At 38.5% G+C, this 24,750-nt stretch overlaps 1 protein-coding gene across 4 annotated transcripts; it reads right to left on the reverse strand.

The window, feature by feature from the left end:
* Nucleotides 1-5,430: 5,430 nt before the first annotated feature.
* LOC101169364 (zinc finger CCCH domain-containing protein 7B) lies at nucleotides 5,431-24,742 on the reverse strand. Of its 4 annotated transcripts, none has more exons than XM_020705444.3 (22): nucleotides 24,490-24,742; nucleotides 24,259-24,325; nucleotides 24,069-24,105; nucleotides 22,740-22,937; nucleotides 19,064-19,222; nucleotides 18,905-18,985; nucleotides 17,159-17,210; nucleotides 16,909-17,072; nucleotides 15,142-15,709; nucleotides 13,048-13,109; nucleotides 12,888-12,963; nucleotides 12,655-12,816; nucleotides 10,862-11,076; nucleotides 10,105-10,205; nucleotides 9,832-10,013; nucleotides 8,686-8,771; nucleotides 8,414-8,574; nucleotides 8,007-8,112; nucleotides 7,171-7,279; nucleotides 6,289-6,425; nucleotides 6,038-6,207; nucleotides 5,431-5,942 (listed from the first exon to the last, which is right to left on the reverse strand). In XM_020705444.3, exons 2-22 carry the CDS (start codon nucleotides 24,315-24,317, stop codon nucleotides 5,762-5,764), a joined length of 3,066 nt encoding a protein of 1,021 aa, XP_020561103.2. In that variant the 5' UTR covers nucleotides 24,318-24,325; nucleotides 24,490-24,742; the 3' UTR covers nucleotides 5,431-5,761. The 4 variants fall into 4 exon arrangements, with proteins under 4 accessions (XP_020561103.2, XP_011476799.3, XP_078807499.1 ...); XM_011478497.4 differs by having other exon boundaries at nucleotides 12,888-12,966; XM_078951373.1 differs by having other exon boundaries at nucleotides 15,142-15,631; nucleotides 24,490-24,736.
* Nucleotides 24,743-24,750: the final 8 nt, after the last annotated feature.

A 24,750-nucleotide genomic window follows, 5' to 3' on the forward strand; every position in this document is an offset into this window, starting at 1 on the left:
GTGCATACTGACAGTGTTTATGCATCATGCAGCAACACACTGTGCAGCTGAGCAGTGTGTGCAGTTTCTAGTTACAAAGACGGTGTTGTGGGAGTAGCAGCTCCTGTCCATCTGCTCAGAATTCAGAGGAGTACAGCCAATCCTAAATGTAAAAGCAAATCAAGAACACTTTAAATTGCCAGAATCTAATTCACCCAGATCTTGGTATCATGATCAGAGACTCCAGGTCAAAGTGTCACTTAACATAGATGTTTTGAAGGAGGATGTCAGAGGTGTGAAGCCTGAAGTTCAGAAATAACTTGTCACATCCTGACAGATTTGGTAGCGCAATAGTTTGATTTGTTGGTTATTCATTTGTCATAGCAGCACCTGTTATCAACGGGTTATCTGTATTGTAAAAAAGGTATTCACTAATTCGGCCCTTCTTACCAATTTGTTAAACATTTCAAATGACAATTTCTTTAGATAAAAGGCAAACATTTGAGAAGATGTGCAATTTTTCTGCAAAATTCTCATCTTGATTTGGCTTTCTGTATTAAGCTGCAGCAGAAATACAATTCGGAATTACATGTTCACTCACACAAAATAGCAAATGTATGAGATTCGTGTGTAAAACATTTTAGCCAAAATTCTCAGTCTTACTCTAAGAACTATTATCTTGGGTGAAATATAAATAAATAAAAACCTACTGGAAAGTCATGTGCAAATGCGGGCAAACAGGTCCAAACCTTAACCAGCATACTTTATTATTTTCCAGATATAAAGAAGCACAAACCATAACCACAGATCATACTAAAAGTTGGATACATTTTGTTCATTTATCCAAATTTAAGTAGATATATTACTGCAGTTTTAGTTTTGGGTGAAGAACTTAGCTGCAGGCTCATGTAAATGCATCTCCCCACCTTTACCACTTTTTTCTTTCTTATCTCTAAAGCTGATTAATTCAGCCCCCCAGTCTGATGCTGAACACAGACTTTGAATACAAGGGGGGGAAAAAACAATGATGCTAAGGAAAGAGCTGCAGACTGTTTCCATCTTGTTGCATCATAAACCTAACAGATTTGAAGACACCAGTCTGCTGATAAAAATAAACTTTCATCTAAAGAGTCTAAAATAGAAACATCAGAGAAACCATACCTAAAGGAGACTATCATAACCTCAAATTCCCATGATTCATTTCTCACTTTTTTTAAAGTTAGCAAAAATGCTGACTTTTTAAATGCATACATGTCTAAATGATGTGAGATAGTTAACAGAAAATCAGCTCTGGGAATAATGATGCAATACAATTACCACAAATACAAGTCTTCAGTGTGATGAAGAGAAACTATTTTAACTGTAAAATAATTCAAATTTTTAATTTTAAAAATGGGAATGATTAATGACTTATTTAGATGCTGCTCGTTAATCAACTTTAAAGCAGGGAGTTTCCAAATAAATTAACACATGTTACACCAAAACATTCAAAAACAAACTCGTTCTGCTGAATTGCAAAATGTTATAATTTTGCATTTGTAGTATATTTTACTTCAGCATAGACTATTAATGTGATGAGAAATGACTTTTATGTATGTTTGTTTTTAAAGTAGATATAAACTCACCAACGTCAGAGAAAGAAATGGGATAATCCACTAACGACTAACGTCCTTAGGAGCTCCGGAAAATCGCTTCTGTCCACAAACATCACTTGATTCGCTGTTGCCATCATAAAAATGGGATTAACACCAACTGCTGTCAAATTTATCTGACGGAGAAAAGCTCTAACTAAGACAAAATACTCTGTCTGTGCGTCTGACTTCTTTGACTTTCCATAAACTTCCCTCACGAGGACAGCAGCATGCGCACGGATGATAAATGTCCCAGAAAAACCCCATGCCGCGCTCCTTTTCCTTGTTGACATGATATGATTGGATCAAAGTTACGTCACCCAAATGGAAGAGCCAATCAGAAAGCAGTAGGCGGGTTCTGAGCACAATAACAACAAAAAGGTTTCCAAGGACATTTTCTTTATTAAATAAATATGAAAAATAAAATAAAAGTAGAATTCTATTCTAATACAAATGTCATAATATAATACAGCATGTTATCTTTAATGAAAGTGGAAAGTTTTCTTGCATTTTTGTTTTTCATGAACTTTAGTGATTTAAAATATAAACAAATCTCTTTATGGAATGTATTAAATAATGGTTTGATTTTTGAGTATCTGCTTTTGTGAATGAAACATTTCCTAGATATTAATAAAACATTAAATCCCAAATCAAATATTTTCTCACCAGAAACCACCACAATAAAACTATGTGCTTTTGTAATTGAATGAGAATGCTGAACTTTGAGCAGCAACAACAACAAAAGCAATTGTCCCAAAAACTATTTACATCTATAAATTCAAAAATCAAATGATCATAGAGCCTGAGGGATTGCTTTTATCACATTGTTATAATGTTTTCTATCATTTCATTTAAACTTACTGGAAAAAGCTTCACATGAGATGATGTTGCCATTATCATTTATGTGTAATAATGACCAAATAGCCGTACCAATCCAATGCATGTAAAGCATTGATTTGTTCTTACATAAAATATACAGACAGTCCATATGTGAGTGTTGTGTGGACTAAAGTTATGTTTGAATATGAGTTTCCAGCACAGACACATCTGCTGATGATTAGTAAAACATTTAGTTAGAAGTTTTCTATAATCCAAATCAATTTTAGCATGAATTCAATACCCGCTAAATGAAAGAACATTTTTGGAGGTATATGAAAAGACCCAAGCCTATTCGTTTTATCACACCATCTGCACTAAACTTTCAAAGTCCATGGTTTTAAGTTCACCTTCACTGGTATCATGAATTACTGTTCCTTTTTTAAGTAATGAACCTCGTTTTTCCAGATGAAGTTGAAATTGGCCTGGTTTATTGCTTTCCTTGCAGATTTAGGAATTAACAGTGAATATGCTGGATGAATAAATCTTGATAAACATTCAAGTTTAGTAAGAAAAACTCAGCTCCCTTTGGGAGCCAACTCCTTGATATAATTAAAAAAGCTATCAGCGTCCTGAGATGAATAATAAGAAGAGTAAAACTTGCTGTAAAACTGGTAAATTTCTCTCTTAAATTCTTCCGTATTTCTACTTTACCTCCATTAATTAGTCATGTTAATAGACTTCTTCTCTTGTCGCCTTTTTTCCAGTCTACAAAAGTCAGCAGAGTTTTTTTTCTCGCTCTCCAACCCATTTAGCTCTAAATCTAATAAATGTACGTTTGGCTTTAGAGATGTACATGTTATCTTAAGAGGTTTGCATAAGTCTCTGTTTCTCATATTCATTTAATTGAGATTTACAGCAAATAGAATTAATTTCTCTGATAATTTACATTTCTTTTTATTTAGTATCTCCGCTCAATCTTTTACTGTGAGTTATTGAAATCGGAATTGAAGAAACTCCCATTTATCCCTCTGAGTGGACTGTCTGTTGTTAGTTATCCTTGGATTTCATTAATAATCGCCTGGGAATAAACGTCATCCTCTAATACACTAGAGTTGAATTTCCAGTAACCTTTGTTTTTGGGATTCGTGTGAGGTTAAATAATGACCTTAATCATACAATGATCTGTTTATAGTGCAGCTAAAATATTAGCTATTGGTGTAAAATTCTGTTGATTTTCATATGTCAACCAAAAATCCAATCTAGATTTAGCAGATCCATCTGGGTTTTACTAAGTTAATTATTGAACATCAGGATTATCACGGCACCAGACATCAGAAACATTTAAATCTCTACACAAATTAAGAATAACTGGATTATAATGATGGTTTTTGAAACACTGAATGAAATCTGCCAATGTGTTCATCTTCCATTGCGTTCATCTTTGTTTTGTGCTGCAGAGATGACAAACTTATCACCTTTGATAAAAACACAGAGTAACCAGTGACCAGAAGCAGAAGCTTGTCAGAAAATAATATTTAGTAATATAGCGACCCCTGCTGATCAGTTGGTGCCATGAGAAAAGTAGATTTTGTCTCCCCACTGAGTAGCCCAAAAGCTTTCATCGTTCTCAGAGTGAGTTTCTTGAAGAAATTATTGGCTTTTGCAAAACCAAAACTAGTTATTTTCTTTGAACAGAATCCCTAAATTCCCTAGTATTTAGTGAAACAAAAGACCAAACAGAACTTAAAGACATAAAACTGAAATGTGGGACTCATCACTGATGAGTCATCAGGTTTCTTTTTCTGTATTTTCCATGACTCTGCTCATCTCCTTTTTGCTCCAAAATAGGCCAAGGAACACATTTCCTTTTTTCTTCAGGAATCTCTTCACTGTGTAAGATCTTCGACTGTTCAGTCAAAAACTCTTCTGCCACGCCTCCATACGCTTCCATAACCCAGAGGTTTTTTTAACAAGTACCTGCCTCTCTGCCTCTTCATGCTTCATCCACTTCAGTGCCGTCCTCACTTTATCCTACTGTTCTTTGCTACTTCTTATTCCACAACATCCACCTTTTCTACTCTGTGCATTCTGACATTTTCCTTTTTCATCAGCTTTTCCAAGTTCTTCCATCTTTTCATTAAGCTTGTGGAACATGTCAACACATTTCCATCCCTGTCCTCAGTCACCATGTCCTGCTGCCCATCCTTCCATCTATTTCCCTTCCTTGTCAACCTCTCCTGTCTTTGTGTCCAAACTATCATACAAATCCTTATACTTCCTTTTTCGGGACTTTGGCACCTCCACCTTGTGTTGTTCACCATTCAGCATATCCAAATGCCACAGATTTGCACTGGTGGTTTGGTGGAGGGGACCCCCTCGTGGCTACATAGTTAGGCAGTGGCGTGAAGGGTTTTGCCAAGGATGCTGTCCACTCAACATCCTATTTTTTTCTTAGTTGACCTTTTCCATCACCAAGTCTCCTGATCTTTTTTCCTCGATCCAGGCAACAAAACAAGTATCTTCCTTCCCGTCTCCATGATCACTTTTAGCTGTAGCTGGCTGGTCATCTGATCTTCCAAAGCCTGTTTTAAAAGCCACACAGTGTTATTCCATTTTCATCTTCCACCATTTGGTCACCTGCTCTGTCCTTGTCCTTAGATTTAGATGTATTTATTTATTAATCCCACGAATGGGAAATTTCCTTGTCACAGTAGCACAGTAGTCCTCTAGATCTTCCTCATCATCAGACTCTTACTCAGAACACCAGCCTATGCTGTCTGGCTACACTCTTTCCAACCATGACTTTGCAATCTCTGAGCTCTTTTAGAAATAATGTAGAAAATGTATAATGCATTTTTATTTCCAAAACTTAAGTTGACCCCTCAGAATTTTCCTCAAAAACTGTTCATTAAGTCAAGGTAATTAGTATTCTAATAAAAAAGTTTTCATTAAAAATGCAAAATATGGAACTTTGAGCCATAAATACAAACTGGACTTCAAATAATTTGCAAAAACTATTTTATTAGACAAAAAGAGCTGTGCACCTTTCTGCTCATCTCCCTGATATGTGGAATTAGCCAAATAACCTGCAGGGATTTTCCGCCCTGAAGTCTATAGAAACAGAGTTGAACAGGCAAAAGCCAAACACACATACAAGACTAATTCAAATACGTACAAAATCAAAATAAACGGTGCATGGTTTTCCAAGCAGGGAAGAACACTGAAGTTTAGTCATTAAAGTTTCAGTTTGCTGTAAAATCTCCCCGGTTCAAAATGAACATTTTGCGTAAAATGTCATGAAAACATTTAATAACTTGGAAGCGGCTATTTTCTCAATCCTGAAGTAGAAAGTTGAACTTTCCAAAGTCTAGCTCATCGGGCAAGACGAGCATATCTTCCCTGGCTTTAGCCAACTTTTGACGCAGGAAATCGCGCCTCTCGATCCACTCCTGCAGCTCCTCTGCGCTGTGGGCAAAGTCACAGCTCACTCCCTCAGAACACCCTCCATCCAACCTGGAAACCACACAGATACACTGTTGAACAACACATCCACTTCTATAGGATAAGATAAGCTTTTTCTGACACGAGAGAGAGAAAAAAAAACATACTTGGGACAGATATCAAAGTGCACTCCAGGGAAGCGGTAGCGCCACGTTAGAGCCTCGTCTTCCCCCTCACAGCTGAACACGCGGTCCTTGTGCTTCTCAGAGGAAATGTGCTGCTGCCACTGCCGCTGACTGTTGCTGTGCTTCCCGCACAGGCGGCAGTGGAAGCCGCTCTGAGACCCAAAAGAGAGCCACGATGACTCCTCACAAACCCACAGGCAGCCAAACATTTCTGACACTTCGGCTTCACTCACCAGTTGGTCGGCGTAGTCGGTTGGCATAATGATGCATTTCTCCTCATAGTTTGGATGATATGATGGAGCTTCCTCTGCCTGCCTGTTTTGTGCAGCTAATGCCAGCCACATGTCATAAACCTGCTGCATGTCCCGCACTGCAGATGAAAACGCCCAACATTAAAACACCTCACCTGTCTCCACTATCTAACAAATAAAAAAGAATTACATCTGAAAGTCCCACTCCAATTAACTTTTGATCTATTTTCAAAGTGTACCCAGTGGTTTTTTAATATGATTATGCTATTTTGAGGCAAAATCAAAAAACCTATGTCGTTTTCTAGGACATAGTTTCTGCAGAACGACAGGAGTTTATTAGAAATTGACCTCAGAATTGTGAGCGAGACTGTTGGCACAAAGTAAGCCTGCCCATCATCTCTTTGTTAACTCTCCCCCTCTGGCTTACAGCCCCCCACAACCCAGACCTAACATTACTGCTGCAACAAAAGATGGGGAGCAATGTTGGAGCTATCCAGCCGTACAGTTTCAAAGCCAGATTCCAGCTCAGGCGAATTAAAACAAAGACGTTAATGGTTCCATTTATCTGCAAGTGGATGCATAGGAATCGATTAAAGCGAGGAGCTTGTAGCCTGGTGATGTAGTTTGTACGTAACAACTACAATCTTTTTCAAACTGCATTTTTTCATCTGCTCCTGATTCACAACAATTTGAAAAAAGAAATACCCAGTAACGCAGTTTTAATCTTAATTTTCTATATATGTCGTCCATCATCAGAAAAATGCAACAAGAACATGTTAATAACACCAAAAACATGATTTTCATTGAAGTGGGTCTTTTTCTCTCTCATGGGTAGTGTGATGTAAAATAACTGAATAGGCTTACAGTCATTATTCTTCATGTACATCCACATCTCCTTCTCCTCCTGGCTGTGGGCAAAAGTGCAGTTACCAGGGTAGTTACACTTCCTCTTCTCCAGGATCTGGGCACACATCTGAGACGAGAAAAACATGAACACAAATAAACAAATTATCAGATAGATGTTTGACAAATCACTCAGTATGGACACTAGTTTAGTAGAGGATAAACTTAAAGTTTGGAGATGAGGTACAGAAGTATATGAACATCGGATCATTCCAGAGAGACATGCAAGCCGCTTTCTGCTTTTTAAAAAGAATATTTTTAAGTTTATGATTTCAAAAAATACCTCAACAAGAAAATATAAGGATCATTAATCCATTTATTTAACTTAACTCTGAATATTCTTAACATTTTTAAAGTCTAAAGTAAAACATCAGATCTGATATCAGTTTGCAAACAGAAATCCTTTCTAAAACCATCAACAGTCTAACAAAAAAAATAATTTCGAATTTGCAGCAACATTAAATAAAGGTAATTGAAATGGGACAGCTTTAAATATTGTTTTTACAATTTTGTTCATATATGTGGTATATTTGGGCCTAAAAAATGTAAATATGCATCATGGGTTGGGAGGGGCTGGTGTTCAGAGCGCAGGTTTTTAGAGGAATACTCAGAACATGTACGGATCAAAATACCGCTTTGGGGTTTCATTTTGTGAGGAATGAACATTATTATACACTTACAAGCTCAAAAATTTGATTTTGCATGATATAGACCCTTTAAGGCAACTGTAACCAAAACTAATAATAATAAGCCGACTTTCTGAAGGAAACGTTTTCCGATTCAGGAACCAAACCTACATCATAGTAAAATGGGAAGTTCTTGGTGTGTGGCAGCGGTCGGACCTGAACCCATTTGCTTCTCTCTGAGGACATGACCAGCAGCACTCGTCGGTCTTTAGTCCACCTGAAGGAGAAAATACAAACAGACAGGACATAAAACATAGTGAAAGATAACTCCAACATTTGCATGAGGTAAAAAAAAATAGTGTCATAACTTGTTAAAATGTTGCAGCCTCTCCTGATGAGAGCAAACATATGTTGACTTTAAACGACCTGACACAACTTATATGTTTAGTTGGTAAACATTGTATTTAGTCCAGGTCTTAAATAAAGAAAGAAACTTGTTATTATTGAACTTACAGTATCTACTGAGTTTTATCTGGCAGAAAAGAAATAGTGTAATAAGAAAGAAGTGATCTCCTCACGCATGTCTGGCTTTGGACTTGCAGTATTTCAAGGTTTTGTCTGGTTCGCTGGTGAGGCCCCCCCGCAAGCACAATGCACACACAAACTTCATCCTCATATTCAGACTCTTGGCGTCTCTTCCTCCTCCGTTAGACTGGCGCCCAGCTCCTCCAGAAGACAGCTGCTCACAGTCAAATGGTGAAAGCAAGAATGAGAATTAGTTCATAAAGACTCATGCGTTAAACAGACACATCAGTCTTTATAAAAGTACAATTAATTCAAAATTTCTTACTCTGTTCCCTTTGTTCTTGTTTGAATGTTGTTCCTGTTTTTCATAAAACTCTTTGGATATTTTCACAATCTCATCACAGCTAATACCTGCAAAAAACAATTGTAACGCCTTTAAAAAGACCAAAGAAATAGAATCAATTTGATTTCATTCTTAAAATGTATGAAATTGTGTCTGTAAAAAACTTTCACAGTTAAAAAATAAAACATGGAGCACAGGAAGGTTTTTTTTATTTTATTTGTTTAGCACAGGGGTCTGTGAGGCTCCAAGTGGCTCTTTGGCTTTAAAGAAAAATACTAATGATTTAAATAAATCTAAAATTAGTTAGTTAAATTAAGCACATTTTCCAATCCATGCTGCACAATAGCATCTAGTTGTTGTCAGAAAATGCCATGTTTGACTTTCTTACATTTTTGATTCAGCAGGAGGACCTTATTGGACACAGGGTGTACCTTACTTTGAAAGGATCTTGTATGTGCTGCTGTCAAAAGTAAAGAGGTTCAAATCGTTCTATAAAGAAACCTGTTACAGTTTTTTAATTCAGTTATTGTAAATATTTAAAATCGACATTTTATAAATGACTTAATGGCCAAAAAACATACATGAAGTGTATTTTTCTAAAATGTTAAGTGAGACTTTGTGGCTCTTGTTGGATTTTGGTCTGTAAGAACTGGACCAAATGGCTCTTTTGGTGTTATAAGTTGGGGACCCCTGGTTTAGCATAAAAAAAAGATTACAACCATACATTTTATAATAAAAGTACCGGTAGATATGATTTGGTTTCAATTCTCCAAATTGAAACTAAAAGTATTAAATAAATTAGGGGGGAAAACAAGGCAGGAAACAAAATAACATGTTAGATATGGGTGAAAAGAACACAAAAACGTAAACACAACATAAAGTTGTTTTCATTTCTACCAAATCAAACCACATCATGTGGCTAAACACGGCAGTGTGCCTGATGTATCATTGCAAAGAAATGATGGGCAGTGGGTTTAAAGCTGAAATTAAATGAAAAATAATAAAGAAGTGTAAGAATCTTATAAGAATAAGAATATAAAAGCAGAAATAGTTGAAAAAAAGCCGCGTCTAAAAACTTTGAACGAGTGTATTTCTTGGCTGTTGGTGCACGTAATCTTTAGTGTGTACCTGTGCAGCGCTGAATCTTCCAGGTTTTGAGCTCGATGACAGAGTGGGCGTGAAGACAGTCGTCTTCTCTCAGGCAGCCGTACCGGATAGCTGGACGGCACAGATCCAAGTGGCACAGCGGGCTGAGAGGGCGAACCTTATTGTAGTTCACGTTGAGCTTACTTACCTCAAACACCAAACATCTGACAGTAACAGAAGACAAAATCAGAGGGCTTAAACACAAACAGAGTTAAAAGTGACCAAACATGGTTTATAGTAACATCCAGGACTGACTTGTTGGCACTGAAGTTATGAGGAGAATCCAGGTTAGAGCAGGAAGTACTTTTTTTACTGGAGCGTCTGCTGATGATTCTGGGTTTGTTGTCGTAGCACTCCTACAGTGAAAATGTAAACAAAACAAAAATAAATGAATACAAATTTCTATTAACATATTAATAATTACAGGCCAAGTCCTGAAAAATTTAAGAGCAGCAGCTGATCAAAGCCCTCTAAACTGGCTGCAAAGTAAATGGAATTATCAGGTACAGTCCAAAGCATTTTAGTTACAGATTGAAGAAAGGAGTTATAGTAATATATACTGATGAGCATAATCAGAGAAAATCCACTCATGCAGAGTCCCACACAGTCACTCTGATATTCAACCTGCTGCCTCTAGATCGGATCATCACACTGATAAAGACTGATATCGTAGTTATGCAGATGACACTCTTCTTTGTTCAGTCAGTGATCCACATGCTTTGGAATCATTCTGCTGCTGCTTGAAGCAGCAGAAACACCTGGATGGTGTCTCTGTGGGAGTTATTATCTTGGCAGGTTACTCCAGATTATTCAAAATAGGGTAAACACACAGGAAAAACAAATCTGTCATCAAATAGGTCTTTTTTAAACCCTGTATTAATTGTTTAATAGACTAATTTGAACGAAGTTGGAACATATCTGTCATCTTTACTCGTAGAAGTCCTTCTAGAAAAATCGCAGAATCTTCAAATAATTTGTTTTCAAGTCTCTGACAGCAGATACAACAGCTAACCTGACACAGGAAAATAAACATCCCCTTGTTTTCCCGAAGAAGGCAGATGATGCTGTTGACAGGGTCCAGTTTTCCATCTTCTGCCCCAAAGAGAAGATTTCTGTCCAGAGTCCCCTTCCTCTCTTCTGTCCAAACATCTATCTCCAGCTGGTTGTAGGCAAACGTGCAGTTCTCCCCGTATTTACACAAACCCAAGTCTCCAGACTTCAGCACCTCTGGACAGCACAGGAAAAAAAAAACAACGAATTTATCTCGTTCATAAACACCTACTCATCTTTAACATGTTATGCTCACAGTTATATCTGAGTAGCTGTTTCCATAACCCCAGTAAAGCAGAGCCTGTGTTTATTCTGTAAATATTTAAAAATATATATAATTTTTGCGACATAATAGTTTCTGAATGTTTTCATATTGTTTCTACAATAACTATGTGATGATTGGGTGTCCTAATCACTTGACCACAGATGCACAAAGTGGCCAATCAATCACTCAGGCATGCAGACTGTTTTCACGAACATTTGTGAAAAAATGGGCCGCTCTCAGGAGCTCAGCGAATTCCAGCGTGGAACTGCCAGAGGATGCCACCTGTGCAACAAATCCGGTCATGAAATTTCCTCGCTCCTAAATATTCCAGTCAACTGTCAGCTCTATCATAACAAAATCGAAACGTTTGGGAACAACAGCCACTCAGCCATGAAGAGGTAGGCCATGTAAACTGATGGAGAGGGGTCAGCGGATGCTAAAGCATATACTGCAAAGAGAACTTTCTGCACAGTGAATTCCTACAGAGCTCCAAACTTCATGTGACCTTCAGATTAGCTCAAGTACAGTTAACAGAGAGCTTCATGGAATGGGTTTCCATGACCGTGCAGTGTGCATCCAAGTCACACATCACCAAGTTCAACGCAAAGCATCGGATGCAGTGGTGTAAAACACTTCTCTGGAGTGATGAATCACTCTTTTTCATCTGGCAATCTGATGGACGAGTCTGGGTTTGGAGGTTGCCAGGAGAACGGTACATTTCAGACTGCATTGTGCCGAGTGTGAACTTTGTTGGAGGAGGAATAATAGTGTGGGGTTGTTTTTCAGGACTTGGGCTTGGCCCCTTAGTTCTGGTGAACTTATACATTTCCATGCTCCCAACCTTGTGGAAACAGTTTGGAGATGCAGAGGTACTCTGCGCCAACAACTCTGAGGCAAAATTCTAACAAACTCCTGTCGCTCTGCAGAAACATGTCCTAAAAAACAGCATATCCAAACTTAAAAGACCACTGGGAACGCTTTGAAAAAAGATCAGAATTAGACAAGCGTGGGTTTGAAACTCACAACTTCAAATCATGCCTCTACAGTAATAATTAATTTTATATTTATGTTTGTGTTATGACAACGTTTTTTCTGCTCGGACAGTTTTTTTTTCTCAAACAGAAGCAAAGAATTCAGAGTTTTAAGTCTGTCACTGAATTCAGTAAAACCAGTCATGACTAAAGAACATGTATAGAAGCTCATGTAAAGCGAACATGCAAAACTTGGAACAGAGAGGAACAGACTACAGTGAGCCTCACTGAGGTCATCCAGCAGGAAGTCAATAACCTTATTTGATTTTTTCCTGCTGATTTCGCCTTTAACGGGTTGGAGAACATGTAAATAAATAAATGAATAAATAACTAAATAAATAATTGTCTCAGGTACGATAAAACATCCTGTTCCAAAGGAAATAGAGAATCCTGTCATGCACTATTCTGTTATGAAGACAGAGTGCAGCCCTGTGGCCAAAGAAGAAGCTGTTTTTTTACCTTTACAAAGTACAAACGGGCCAGAGAAGGAAACCTTGGGGGGGAGACGTCGCACCCTGGTCCACTCCGAGGAAAAGGCATCCTTCCGTCGGCATAACAGAACATCTCGTTTACAGTTGTGGACCAGGTCTGGTTTGTGAACAAATGTGTATATTCCTACACCTGAGAGTGGTGGAATATAGTTAATACAAGCAAACCTGAATGTGTTGTCTGCTGGAGAACAGCTAACCCACCTTCTCGAGGGAAACAGGTGGAGCAGGCCTGCAGGAACTCGTGCGTGGAGGAAAGAGGGTTGAAGTTTTCCGCTTTCTTCTGTCCATAGTGAGAACCAGACTTCAGTCAGACTCAGCTAAACAGAAAATCAATGAGCAGCTGGCGAGGGGATGCACTCACTATGCAGTGGTTTTCTGGAGATGGCGTGACCACGGGGGCAGGAAGGTGAAACTCCGGGAAACCTGGTGAAAAGCCACAGAAGATGATATCAACTGTATCTGCAGAAATCTACAAGGTCTTCAAAAATATTCTATTATTGTGTACCATGATTTCACTGCCAAAATAATAGGATATTATAGTGGGTCAAAAAAGTATTTAGTCAGCCACCAATTGTGCAAGTGCTCCCACTTAAATAGATGGGAGAGGCCTGTAATTTTCAACAAAAGGTTTACCTCCACTATGAGAGACAAAATGGAAAAAGAAAAATCTAGAAAATCCCATTGTTTGATTTTTAAAGACTTCTTTGTGGTGAGAAAATAAGTATTTGATCACCTAAAAACAATCAAGATTTCTGACTCTCACAGACCTGTAACTTCTACTGTGAGAGGATCCTCTGTCCTCCACTAGTTACCTGTATTAATAGCACCTGTTTGAACTGGTCATCTATATAAACGACACCTGTCCACAACGTCAAACAGTCACACTCCAAACTCCACTATGGCTAAGACCAAAGAGCTGTCTAAGGACACCAGAAACTGCACCAGGGTGGGAAGAATGAATGACTGCAGTGCCAGACGTGTCCCCTGCTAAAGCCAGTACATGTGCAGACCCGTCTACAGTTTCTTAGAGCGCATTTTGATGATCCAGAAGAGGATTGGGAGACTGTTCTATGGTCAGATGAAACCATAATAGAACTTTTTGGTTAGAACCCTGCTCGTCCTGTTTGAAGGAGAAAGAATGCCGAGTAGCATCCAAAGAACACCATATGTACTATAAAGCATGGGGGTGGAAACATCATGCTTTGGGGCTGTTTTTTTTTTAGCAGAGGGACCAGGACGACAGATGCATGTGAAGGACAGAACTTCTTTCCATCAGCTGGGACTTTCACCCTGACCACGATCCCGAACACACTGTCCGGGTAACAAAGGACTGGCTTCATAAACTTTTCAAGGTCCTGGAGGGGCCAGTCTCCAGATTTCAACCCCATAAAAAATCTTTGGAGGGAGTTGAAAGTTTGTGTTGCCCGGCGACAGCCCCAAAACATCACTGCTCTAGAGGAGATCTGCATGGAGGAATGGGCCAAAATTCCAGCAACAGTTTGTGAAAACCTTCTGCAGACTTACAGAAAATGTTTGACTGCTGTCATTGCCAATGACGTGGTTTCCTGTCTTTTTTTTAAAATAATTTTGTCTCTCATAGTTGAGGAATACCTATGATGAAAATTACAGACCTATCATTTTTTTAATTGGGAGAACTCGCACAATTGGTGGCTGACTAAATACTTGTTTGCATTTATGGCAGCATTTAATTTGTTTTGCCATTCAACATTCAATATTTTTTTACATTTCTTTCTTAAGTTTTCCATCAAAAACCAAATTTGTAAACCTAAAACAGTCCGTAGGGAATTGAACTGAAAAAAGAAGGAACTTTAATATTAAATTTCAGAATTTTAACCTTAAAACAGAACAAAAACATGTTTATAGCCGGAAAAATGCATCATTGATCTTTAAAATCTTGTTAATGAATTTAAACAACTGATTTTGCATTTTTTCTTGAGGAAATTCATGTGATTTATTTTAAATCCAGCCCATCAAATATTCTAAAATATAACAATCTAATCATTCGAAAACTTTTTTTAAATACTTGTGTTTCCTTAAGTCCAAAACATCAACATAGTCCTTTTCTGCACCTTCCTATATCTATAAACTCATTTAGTTTAATGAATCTACAATCAGCACTAAATACATTTATAAAATTTAAATGTATATAGGCTCCTCTGGATTTCTAAATACAGTTCCATCGCGGTTTACCAATTTTTTAATTAATTTTTGATACATTAACCTTGTGATTCTAATAATTCTAGTGGGCTGTGGATTTTTTAAACATGTTTAAGCTCTGTGAAGCCTTTCTCTTTGTTTTTAAGAGTCAAGTATTGTGATTAAAAAAACAAAAAATATTCAAAGCCAAAAAGTTAGTCTGGAATAGCCAATCCAGTTGTTATAAGACCTATAAGGAAATAATCAGAAGTCAGAAATGTCTTATATTCACATTCACCATTTGAGCCGAAATCCGAGAGGGAGTCCAGACCCCCGCTGCCACGCTGAACAGGTGCTGAAGCAGCCCCAATACTTTCCGAGGCAGAGAAGGGGTCCAAAGCATCAAGTGGGTCGAGCTGCTCCAAAACTTTACTGCTAAATTTAGGAACATCACCACTCAGACCATCAGGGTCAAAGAGGGTCTCCTGGGTGTTCAGTTTATCCAGCAGATCATCGAGACCTCTTTCATCAGCATCCATTTCTGTGGTGGGCTCTTTTGCTTCCTCGCGAACAACAGCCCTGTGTGGGAGTCTGTTGTCGAGCGAATCCAAGCAGTCCAGGGCATCCAGTACTTTGGGGGTCCGCAGCAAGGAGGAGGCGTCTCCACTGGAAGAGCCCAGATCATCCAGGATATCCAGGGCTGCAGCCGAGTAGCTGGCCTCATCATTGGTAAAGGAGTCTAGGGAGTTGAGCTGGCTTATGGCCGAGCTGAAAAAGGCGGGGGGTAGCTGGGGTGTTGGGGCGGGGAGGACAGGAGGAAGTGTGTGAGTGGAGGTGGATGTCCTGAATGGGAATGAAAATGCTGCCTGCAGTGAAATATGGAGAAGTAAGTTTAAAGCATCCATAGACTGAAGGTCTAAAATGAAACAGTTGTGACGGATGAAATCCCACAGAGACAGCGATCATAAATCATAATGTAAATTCAATTCAAAGAACACTGGAAAAAAGGTACATTTCCAACCTTTAATCAGCTTTTATTTTATAAAGTTTAGTGGTTGTGACGTCCAGATTTAGCCACAGGGTGGCAATACTGTAATAAGATGGATTTTCAGATTGCTAAAAGTTGTGCGTTTCTGTAAGATTGGAAATAACTACATTCAGATAAAAGAAATCTAAATGTTCTAGTCGTTTTGAATGTTAATATTATTTTACCTGAATTTTCTGTAACTAAAAAAGTCCAGACGGTATTGAAAAAAAGTTTGCGTCTGCTTTAAAAGTTCAAACTCTTAGCATCTACAGGAAAAAAAGAAAAGGACCAAAGGCGTGGTCATGTGACCGGTTCATTTCAATGTACGATCCACCATCTTGGCAGGAAATGACAACAACAGAAACAGTAACAATCGGCTGCAGTCCTTTGCGGGGACCGTCAAATTACATTTAAAATAACGTTTATATAATTTAAATCTGTCTCATCTGTCATGAACCAAAGATTTGTGCGGTATGTTTATTTTTGATCAAGTCTTTGCATTGAATTACATAAAAAACTAACTTCCTTTTGCAAAAATATTCCTAGAAAAGGGTCGCCACTAAAAAAATCTGAATCCCTATTTACAGACAAACTACGTGGATTCATAAAGATCAAAACTGAACTCATTCAAAACCAGCAAATATTTTACACACATGGCGAGCTTTGACCTGGATGAGTAAAATGTTTCATTTGCTGATGATTTTAATAAAGAAAATTAATTTGTCTCGCCCTTGTTTTTACATTTGCAGTTGGTTCAGTCATTGATTTTCCTCTGACGTTTAATATTTCAGTAGGAGTTTATACTCACATATATAATAATGTATTTTGTGGCTTTACATTTTTGGATTTTAACTGTTTTTTTTATTGTTTTGCATTTTAGGTGCAGTGACACTCCCATTTTTCAAAACCGTGATCCTAACATTCGTCAGTAAAATCCGACATGGTTCACATTTCCAAAAGCAAAGCCGCCATCCGAGGCCACCTTTTCTGCTATCAGGAACAAATGCTCCTCTCCAAGGACAAGCACAGCTCACTCACCTCGGATGACCCGTGCAGCGTTGAAACAGAGTCAAGCAGACGGTCTAAGTCATCATCCATTAACTCTGAATCCTCCACAGCCGCCACGCGGTTGAGAAGCTCAGAACTGCCTGGATGGATGCAGACCGGAGGAAAGGAGGGCTGGGGAAAGCTGGAGAGGCTGACTGTGGAGGGAAAACAAGAAATGTTACTTGACTTGTAATATGTTTTATGGATTCTCTTCATTTGGATGTTAATAAAGTATGCTGGCCTGGTGGAATGGGTTCCTGGGGAGTCCCTTTTTTCAGATTATGCACAGAAGCCTGAAGGGAAAAAACATGGATATTAAAATATTTGTATTATTAAATGTAAATATCTTTTTAATCTGCCCATATTCATGACCTAAAATTCCCACTATGCTCCTCTTTTGATCTATTATGGTATTTAAATTACGATTATCCTATTTTTTACCAAAAATCAAAAGATCTGTGTTGTTTTCTAGGACATAGTTTCTGCAGAGCAGCAGTGGTTCTTTACCCCCAAACCTAACATTTGCGGTGCAACAAAAATGGGGAGCAAAACTGGACGTGTGCAGGCGTAGAGTTATGAGCTAGATACCAGTTCAGATGAGGAAAGCAAAGACAAAGATGGATCTATGGCTACGTTCACACTGCAGGGCTTAATGCACAATTCGGATTTTTTCAAAAAATCCGAATTGTTTGCTAGACCGTTCACATTTCCAAGTAAATCCGAACTTTTGTGATCTCCAGTGTGACCGTGACACGACCCAAACGAGACCCGCATGCGCAGAAGCCAGAAGAATACTCAACGGTGAACGACGTCACTTGTTTGCGGAGCAGATGTCAACAACAGTGTTGTCAAAAGCGGAGCTCTTTTTGTAATATTAAATTTATTTTCACAAAGGAGCAGCACAATTACAATCTTCTCATTTTAAGAAGGCATTGGAGTCGGGATCGTCTGTACCCACTGTAGTGGAAGAGGAATGTGTATGTGTTGGGGCCGCGCGCCCGCGTGTGTGTGTGCAAGCGCGTGCCGCGATAGAGAATAGGGGGGGGCAGTGTGGGCGCGCATTCATGGTGTGTGTTACGGAAGACGGTAATAAAAGAAAGTTTCCCCCAGAATAAATGCTATGGACTCTTTATTAACCCGTTCTGGAGAATCTAAGGATCAGAACAGGGAGGAGGAGGAGGATCGCCTCTGGTCCCCCACGCTTGAGCACGGTGGAAAGGGGAGAAAGAAAAAAAAGTTATCGCGTTAAAGGTTCAACACCACGCTCTGCCATTTATCTGGAATTTTTTTCAAAAACCGCCCAGTTGCGATAAGAGCCCTGGAGTTTGGCTTGAAAAGAGCGATCAGCCCAAATATTAATCCAATCGGGGATCTTGCTTCCCTTCCACTGACTGGTCTCAGCAGCATAGTCCACCATGGTTAATGTTTACGTTCTCGTTCCCGCCTACTTCAACGCAAAATGATGACGTTTGTTGCGTGTCGATGACGTACAGTTCGGAATCAAGTCGCCTGGCCGGTCAGACGGCGGTCGCAATTGAAAAGAACGGCTACAATTCGGAATCAGGACGGCAAATCCACGGGGCCTGGGTCGCAATTGAAAAGATCGGATCTGTGTCATTCAGACTGTCATGAAAAGATCGGAATTGGGCCGCTTAGGGGCAAAAAATTCGGAATTGGGTCGTTTCAGCCTGCAGTGTGAACGTAGCCTATTTGTCTGAGAGTGGATGCATCGGAATGGAGCGGAGCCGGAAGACAAAGCAGTAGATTTGAAAGACAGATAAATATAAAAAACAGTCAAGAGCCTCACAGTTTTTGTATCAGCCTACACTAGAGTCTTCATACATTTTTCCACTTTGAGTTAGGGTTAAAAGAAATTAATTCAAAGAATTGATCAATTTCTTTCTTCTTTTCTGGTTCTTTACATCCACACGACAAAATATGGGTGAAGATGATAAACTTTTGAAAGTTCCTTCAGCGTCGGTCTCACCTTTGTGCTCACGTACGGCTTCCGGGTTTTCAGCCCCAGCAGGACGGTCAGCTCTTGAGCCAGCTCCTTCCCCTGCTTGTCCTGAAAACAATCAAACAAACAGGTCCATCACTAAAGATGAAACTGCAAACTTCTAAGATGCTGTGCGTTTTTCTCTACCTCAGGACAACTGAGCAGACACTCTGAGGTGCAATCGTACGCCTCCCTGTACCGCCCGAGCTCCTTCAGACACAGAGCCTTCCTGTACAGAGCTCTGCGGCTCTCCTTGCACACCTCCAGCGCCATGTTGCAGTCCGCAATGCTTTCATCATATTTTCCCTGCCGAAAGGAGATGAAAATATTGCAAATAAAAAGTTTAGCTGAAAACTACTAGTTAACCTGGAAGCGTTAGGCGACAGGTGAAGCACTTATGCAACAAGACTTTGTTAGACAAAAAATAAATCAACAAAGTCATGAAGAAATTACAAATTTGCTTCAACATAACATGACATAATTGTGTTTGCCTTTCCACTTTTGTCCAACAAAATAGATTTAGAATAATTAATTGTAATGGAACGACTTTCTTTTTATAAACAACTTTGTTTCTCTTCAAATTAAAATACATTTCTTTTTGCAACCGAGACTATAAAACTTTCTTAACCTCTGCATCCCTTGTGTGACACCAACAGATTTACACCCATCAAAGCAAATCAAACTTTACTTTTTACAGCACTTTTTATACACATGAACTGCAGCAAAAGGTTACCTCGATGTGCAACACAACAAAAACCCTCAAAATAAATCTGATCGGAAACCTCTTGGTACTTTATTTTGAAAGTACTTCTGTTTCTCTGCTTTTCCTTGCTTCCGTTTGAAGTTTTTTTTCCTTTGTTGTGTTTCAGTTACTTCTTTTGGATACATAGCAAACAAAAAGATCGCAGTCAATAGAAAAAAACAATAAAATGTGTGATTTAAGCAATATTCGGCTGTTTATAGATGGAAATAATTCTGTGTAGATTAAAAATATGGCTGCAAAAAGTTTAGACAGCATTTATAAAAGGGCATCGATCATGTTGTAGCAACACTATCTTTAAATACTGATAGATTAAGAACTTCAATAACAGAGTAAGAAAATTATTTTTAGCCAAATGCAACAAAAGAGCTTCATGTCAAAACAAAGAAGACACAGACTACCTCTCTGCTGCTAAAACAGTGCTGGAAGTGTTTTATAGCCGGCATAAAACGGCGTATTGTGGTCATTTGACCTTGTGTGTCAGGATAATTACATGAAGGGAAGCAGAGTCCTGTTACTAAATCTTGTTTAAAATGTTCTGTTACATGTAAAGAGACCTAAAAGCAGGGATTTAAGTCCAAACCTTCTTTTCTTTGTTTGGTTTCCAGCCGGAGAGTTTTTTTTTCCTGTGGGTTAATGCACAGTGGCCTCGTAACAGAGATAAAACCCTTCCTATTATTTTTTTCTAACGAGAAAGCGCCGTCTGGCTTTGGCAGCGGAGCGTCACCTCAGATGTAAAGAGAGAGGACGTGAGAAAAGTCTCTCTAAGATCAAGAAATGTAGAAGGATTTCTTATCTTTGAGCTCATTTTAGCGTTACAGTACATGCCAACGTTTGTGCTTTTTATACAGACTTTGGAATGCAGAGCAGCCTTTTAAAAGCACAAAAACATAATAACTCTGCTTTGGTTTTTCAGAAGTTTATGCTTTTCAGCAACCTCACACAGTCTGTGCATGTTCAGAAAAAAGAAAAGGGTTTTTCCCCTCTCTTTCATCCATTATCGGGCAGTTTGAGGTCACCCAGCTGTGGAGACAAATGTCTGCGCTGTCCTTCAGTAAACACAGTGAGCGAGCGGCTGGTTGACGGGGTGGCATGTGTGGGTCAGACTGCCGCATCTACACGTTAACCCCTAACTGTCTGAGGGGGCGGGGAAGACCCCAGCCTGTAAACAACTTCCTGTGGGTATAAATACCTCCCTGGGTCATTAATTTAACTTGAACACTAGCAGAATCAATTATAATACTAAAATTAAAGTCCTAATTGCTTAAAAAGAATGATATTGATTTAAGGACAGGTTTAAGGACCTGTCAAAAAATAAAACAAGTCAGTACAGTGGGTTTTCTCCGGGATCTCCGGCTTCCTCCCACCGTCCAAAAACATGCTTCATAGGTTGATTGGCAACTCTAAATTGTCCATAGGTGTGAGTGTGAGAGCGAATGGATGTGTGATCGAAGATATTCTACCCTGCGACAGACTGGCGACCAGTCCAGGGCATCCCTTGCCTTCGCCCAAGTGGCCGGGATAGGCTCCAGCAACCCCGTGACCCCGAAAGGGAATAAACGGTAAAGAAGATGAATGAAAAGTACAGACTGATTCTCTGAAACTCTAACCCTGATGAGAAACTATGGGATGTTTGTAATCTGTATTTGGAAGATTGACTCAATAGAGGGTTCAGTTCTTTTTGTATTTTTTTTGGAAGTTATAAAGGTATGGGGGGTGGATTCACCCAACAGCTGATGGTTTAACCCCTGGGGTGAATGTGCATGACAGAGTTTTTCTCTGAGCACTCCGGCTTCCTCGGTCCGTTCAAAAACCTGTTTCAAAGGTTGACTGATGACTCTAACCTCGCTCTGTAGGAGTCAATGTGAGCCCTGCTGACCCCCCCCTTTATAGCTGAAACTCTCCAGTGACTCTACAGAGGATTAAGTGATAATAGATCATGAATGAATGGAGTTTATGGGGAAAGTAGTCATGAAATAACAAATATATATATATATATATATATATATATATATATATATATATATATATATATATATATATATATATATATATATATATATATATATATATATATATATATATATATATATTTTTTTTTTTTAACTATGTTGTTCCTGTAAATTATCTAAAGTGCTGATTGCAGTTGAAACGTTTTTAACGGTATTAGATCACTGAAACTTTTCACAGTTTCTGTAAGGTTAGAATGAGTTCACATCGGCAGATCCCACAGATTATCGTTGTTTTTTTTTGCTTTTCTAAAGCCTTCCAGAGGTTACGTGGTATAACAACAAATATTTGGTTTAAAAAAGCTTTTCTGAATATTTTCTTTTAAATCGACAAACATCTAACCTTAACATTAAAGGGTCATCCTTTGCGACCTGTCAGGAGATTTTTTACAAGCAATTCTACCCTTTCTTTTGGATTTTCTTTTCTTTTTTTGCTGAATCCAATACAAATGTCATAAAACATATTTCAACATACATTATTGCTTTAAAGTTAAATTATTTTAGAAATGTGTCACTGACTTAACCAATATGTGTAATTAGACATTTAGATAAACTATGAAGATGTATATTACCTTGTGTAAAACTTTGTTCATAAATAATAACTTAATGAATCAAAACAGTTTGCAGAAAGATAAAAAATCCTGGAGTTTTTTGGTCATTTCTTGATAGGATGAGAGGTTTATGTTTACATTTTCACTGTGGTTACACATTTAAAACACAGGAAGTGCATGCTGCAGTTAGATCAAATCTACATGTGACTCGGATTAATATGATTTTGTTGGTTGTGAGTCTCTTTGGAAATCTACACACCCAATAATAGCAATGATGCAATATATGTAATGTTTTCTATCTTTGTTCTTTAATGTAATTGCTGACATTTAAAAGTGGAAATGCAAACAGAAGCATTTGACTCTAAAGCTGACATGTTTGTATATGATGCCTTTAAATAACTTCAGTGTTTGTCTTGAGCTCTGGCCTTCATATAGTAGCCCAAAACGCCCCATTACACGATAAAATGCCTGTTTCCACAGAAGAGGAAGAAAAGGCGCCTCACCATGCTGTGGTAGGCAGCAGCTCTGTTGACAAACAGGCTCTCCTGCAAAGCTACAGGGATCTGGATCTCCTCTGATTCAGCATAGCTCGACACATTCAAGCCCTCGGTGAACTCCCTGGCAGCTTGGTCACACAGTCCGTCCTTGAAGAAGGCGTTTCCCTCCTCAAGTAGGTTGCATACCAACTGGGTCAGGTAATCCTTGGAGGAGCAAAACAAAAGTAAGTATACAGGTATACAAACTAGAGTCAGCTATAGTGACTGAGGTAATTTACCAATCCCAGAACTTTTATTAACAGTTTAATATTTTTAATAAAAGGCAAGAATTTATAAACATAATCATCTAAACCAATTTTTGTCCAAATCTTCTTTATCATGTTGAATATGGATTGAAATACTAATAAAACCAATACTTATTATAGAGGTGGATAGTAATAGGTTACATGTCCTTAGTTACATTTACTTCAATACGTTTTGTCATGTCTGCACCATACTCTTTCATTTACTAAGACTATGGTGGATTTACTAAGATTCAAATAGGACTTATTTGCATCAGCGGATGTAAACTTTTTTTAATAAATGTTGCAAATATAATTCGGCTTTAGTTGAAATCTTGAAAACGCGCAACAAATTTGCTGCAATGCTTAGAAAGTAGCAGAGATAGGTGGGAAAACCGCCGTCTTTTAATACTAAATATACATTATTGGCAACATAAAAAATAGACTTCAAGTTTTTAACAATATACAGACAAATTTTCACAAAAAATGTTTTAAAAAAAGTTGACATTTCTTTTTTTTAAATGTATTTAAACCTTTATTGTAGAAACTTTAAATCATGTTTTCCTGATTACCTGTAGATGAATTTAGACTATGAATGTTCAAACTCATGACTGGATCCTTGGTAAGGTTTTATAGCCCCCTGTTTAGACACTAAAGTAATCAGTTGAATGGCTACATTTGATTTCTTATCAAGTGGTTTTACATTGAAGTAAACTTACTGTTATGAAGGTGGAATCATGGAACATTCCCCCCGCGTGTGTGAAGGCACAGTGGGGTTGGCATTTTATGACTAAAACATGATGTGCCAAAACATTCTAGAAACTTAAAGCGTGATCACGAACATATAAAGATAAGCAGGCTATTCAGTAAACACAGTCAAGTTCACCAACTACTCAAAGCTAATGTGTTTTAAAAAATTAAAAATGAAAAAAGGCACAACATGACCAAGAACCTCCATCTTCCTCCCTCAACACAATTATTTTAAAATTGGGGGGGGGGGGGGAGCAAAGTGTTAAAGGGGGAAAAGATGAACATAAAGAGACGTAAGTGTTACCTGATAACCTTCTGGATCTGGATAAGCAAGGGAGGACCTAAGGGAGGACACACTTGTTAGAGGAAAATAAAATTCTGTGGAGGTGAAGGAGGTGGTGGTGATGGAGGAGGAGGAGGAGGAGGGGGCTACAGTGTCAGTTTCACTCTGTGCACGTTTGCTGTGAAATAGAAAATGAAGAATATCCTCTTACTGTATGAAAGCCAGAGCCTTCATAATGTCCTCCTTGCGTTTTTCTCTGGAAGGGTCCATGTTCCTCGCTGGAGGGGGGGAGGAAATCGTCAACAGTAGAAAGATCAACCCCATTTCCTCAATGTGAATGAAAAACTTTAACAATTGTTACTGACAAAATTTGATAACAAGTTTGGCTAGCATGTTAGCTATATCAAGTCACAACTGCGTCAATTTCAGTAAAAACAAATACCTGATGGAAGAGAGGAAGTTCATTGAACCGATCCAAAGTTTAAAAACAATTGGTATGGAGGTCTTAAAAAAAGGCGAACACTCTGCTGAGCTGAGGCAAAGATATATTTAAGAAAAACTGAGAAAACACGCGGAGGTTTGGCGCCTGGTTGTGTTTCTGTGTATCGCCCAAATAAAGTTTCGATTTCCAGCTGCAGATCTCTCTGCAGAAATCTAATCGTCACGTGATTAAGCGGGGTGACGTCACGGTCATGCAGGAGTC

This window comes from Oryzias latipes, chromosome 8 (assembly GCF_053564925.1).
Source record: "Oryzias latipes strain Hd-rR chromosome 8, Olatipes_Hd-rR_3.1".
Classification (NCBI taxonomy): domain Eukaryota; kingdom Metazoa; phylum Chordata; class Actinopteri; order Beloniformes; family Adrianichthyidae; genus Oryzias; species Oryzias latipes.

Bases quoted from the DNA above. Each gene is read 5' to 3' on its own strand.
- LOC101169364 (XM_011478497.4), bottom strand. From the start codon at position 24,317: ATGGACCCTTCCAGAGAAAAACGCAAGGAGGACATTATGAAGGCTCTG. The intron at 22,938-24,068 runs GTAACACTTACG...TGCTCCTCCAAG, and splicing joins CAGATCCAGAAGGTTATCAG to GATTACCTGACCCAGTTGGT. The intron at 6,208-6,288 runs GTGAGTGAAGCC...TTTGGGTCTCAG, and splicing joins CCGACTACGCCGACCAACTG to AGCGGCTTCCACTGCCGCCT.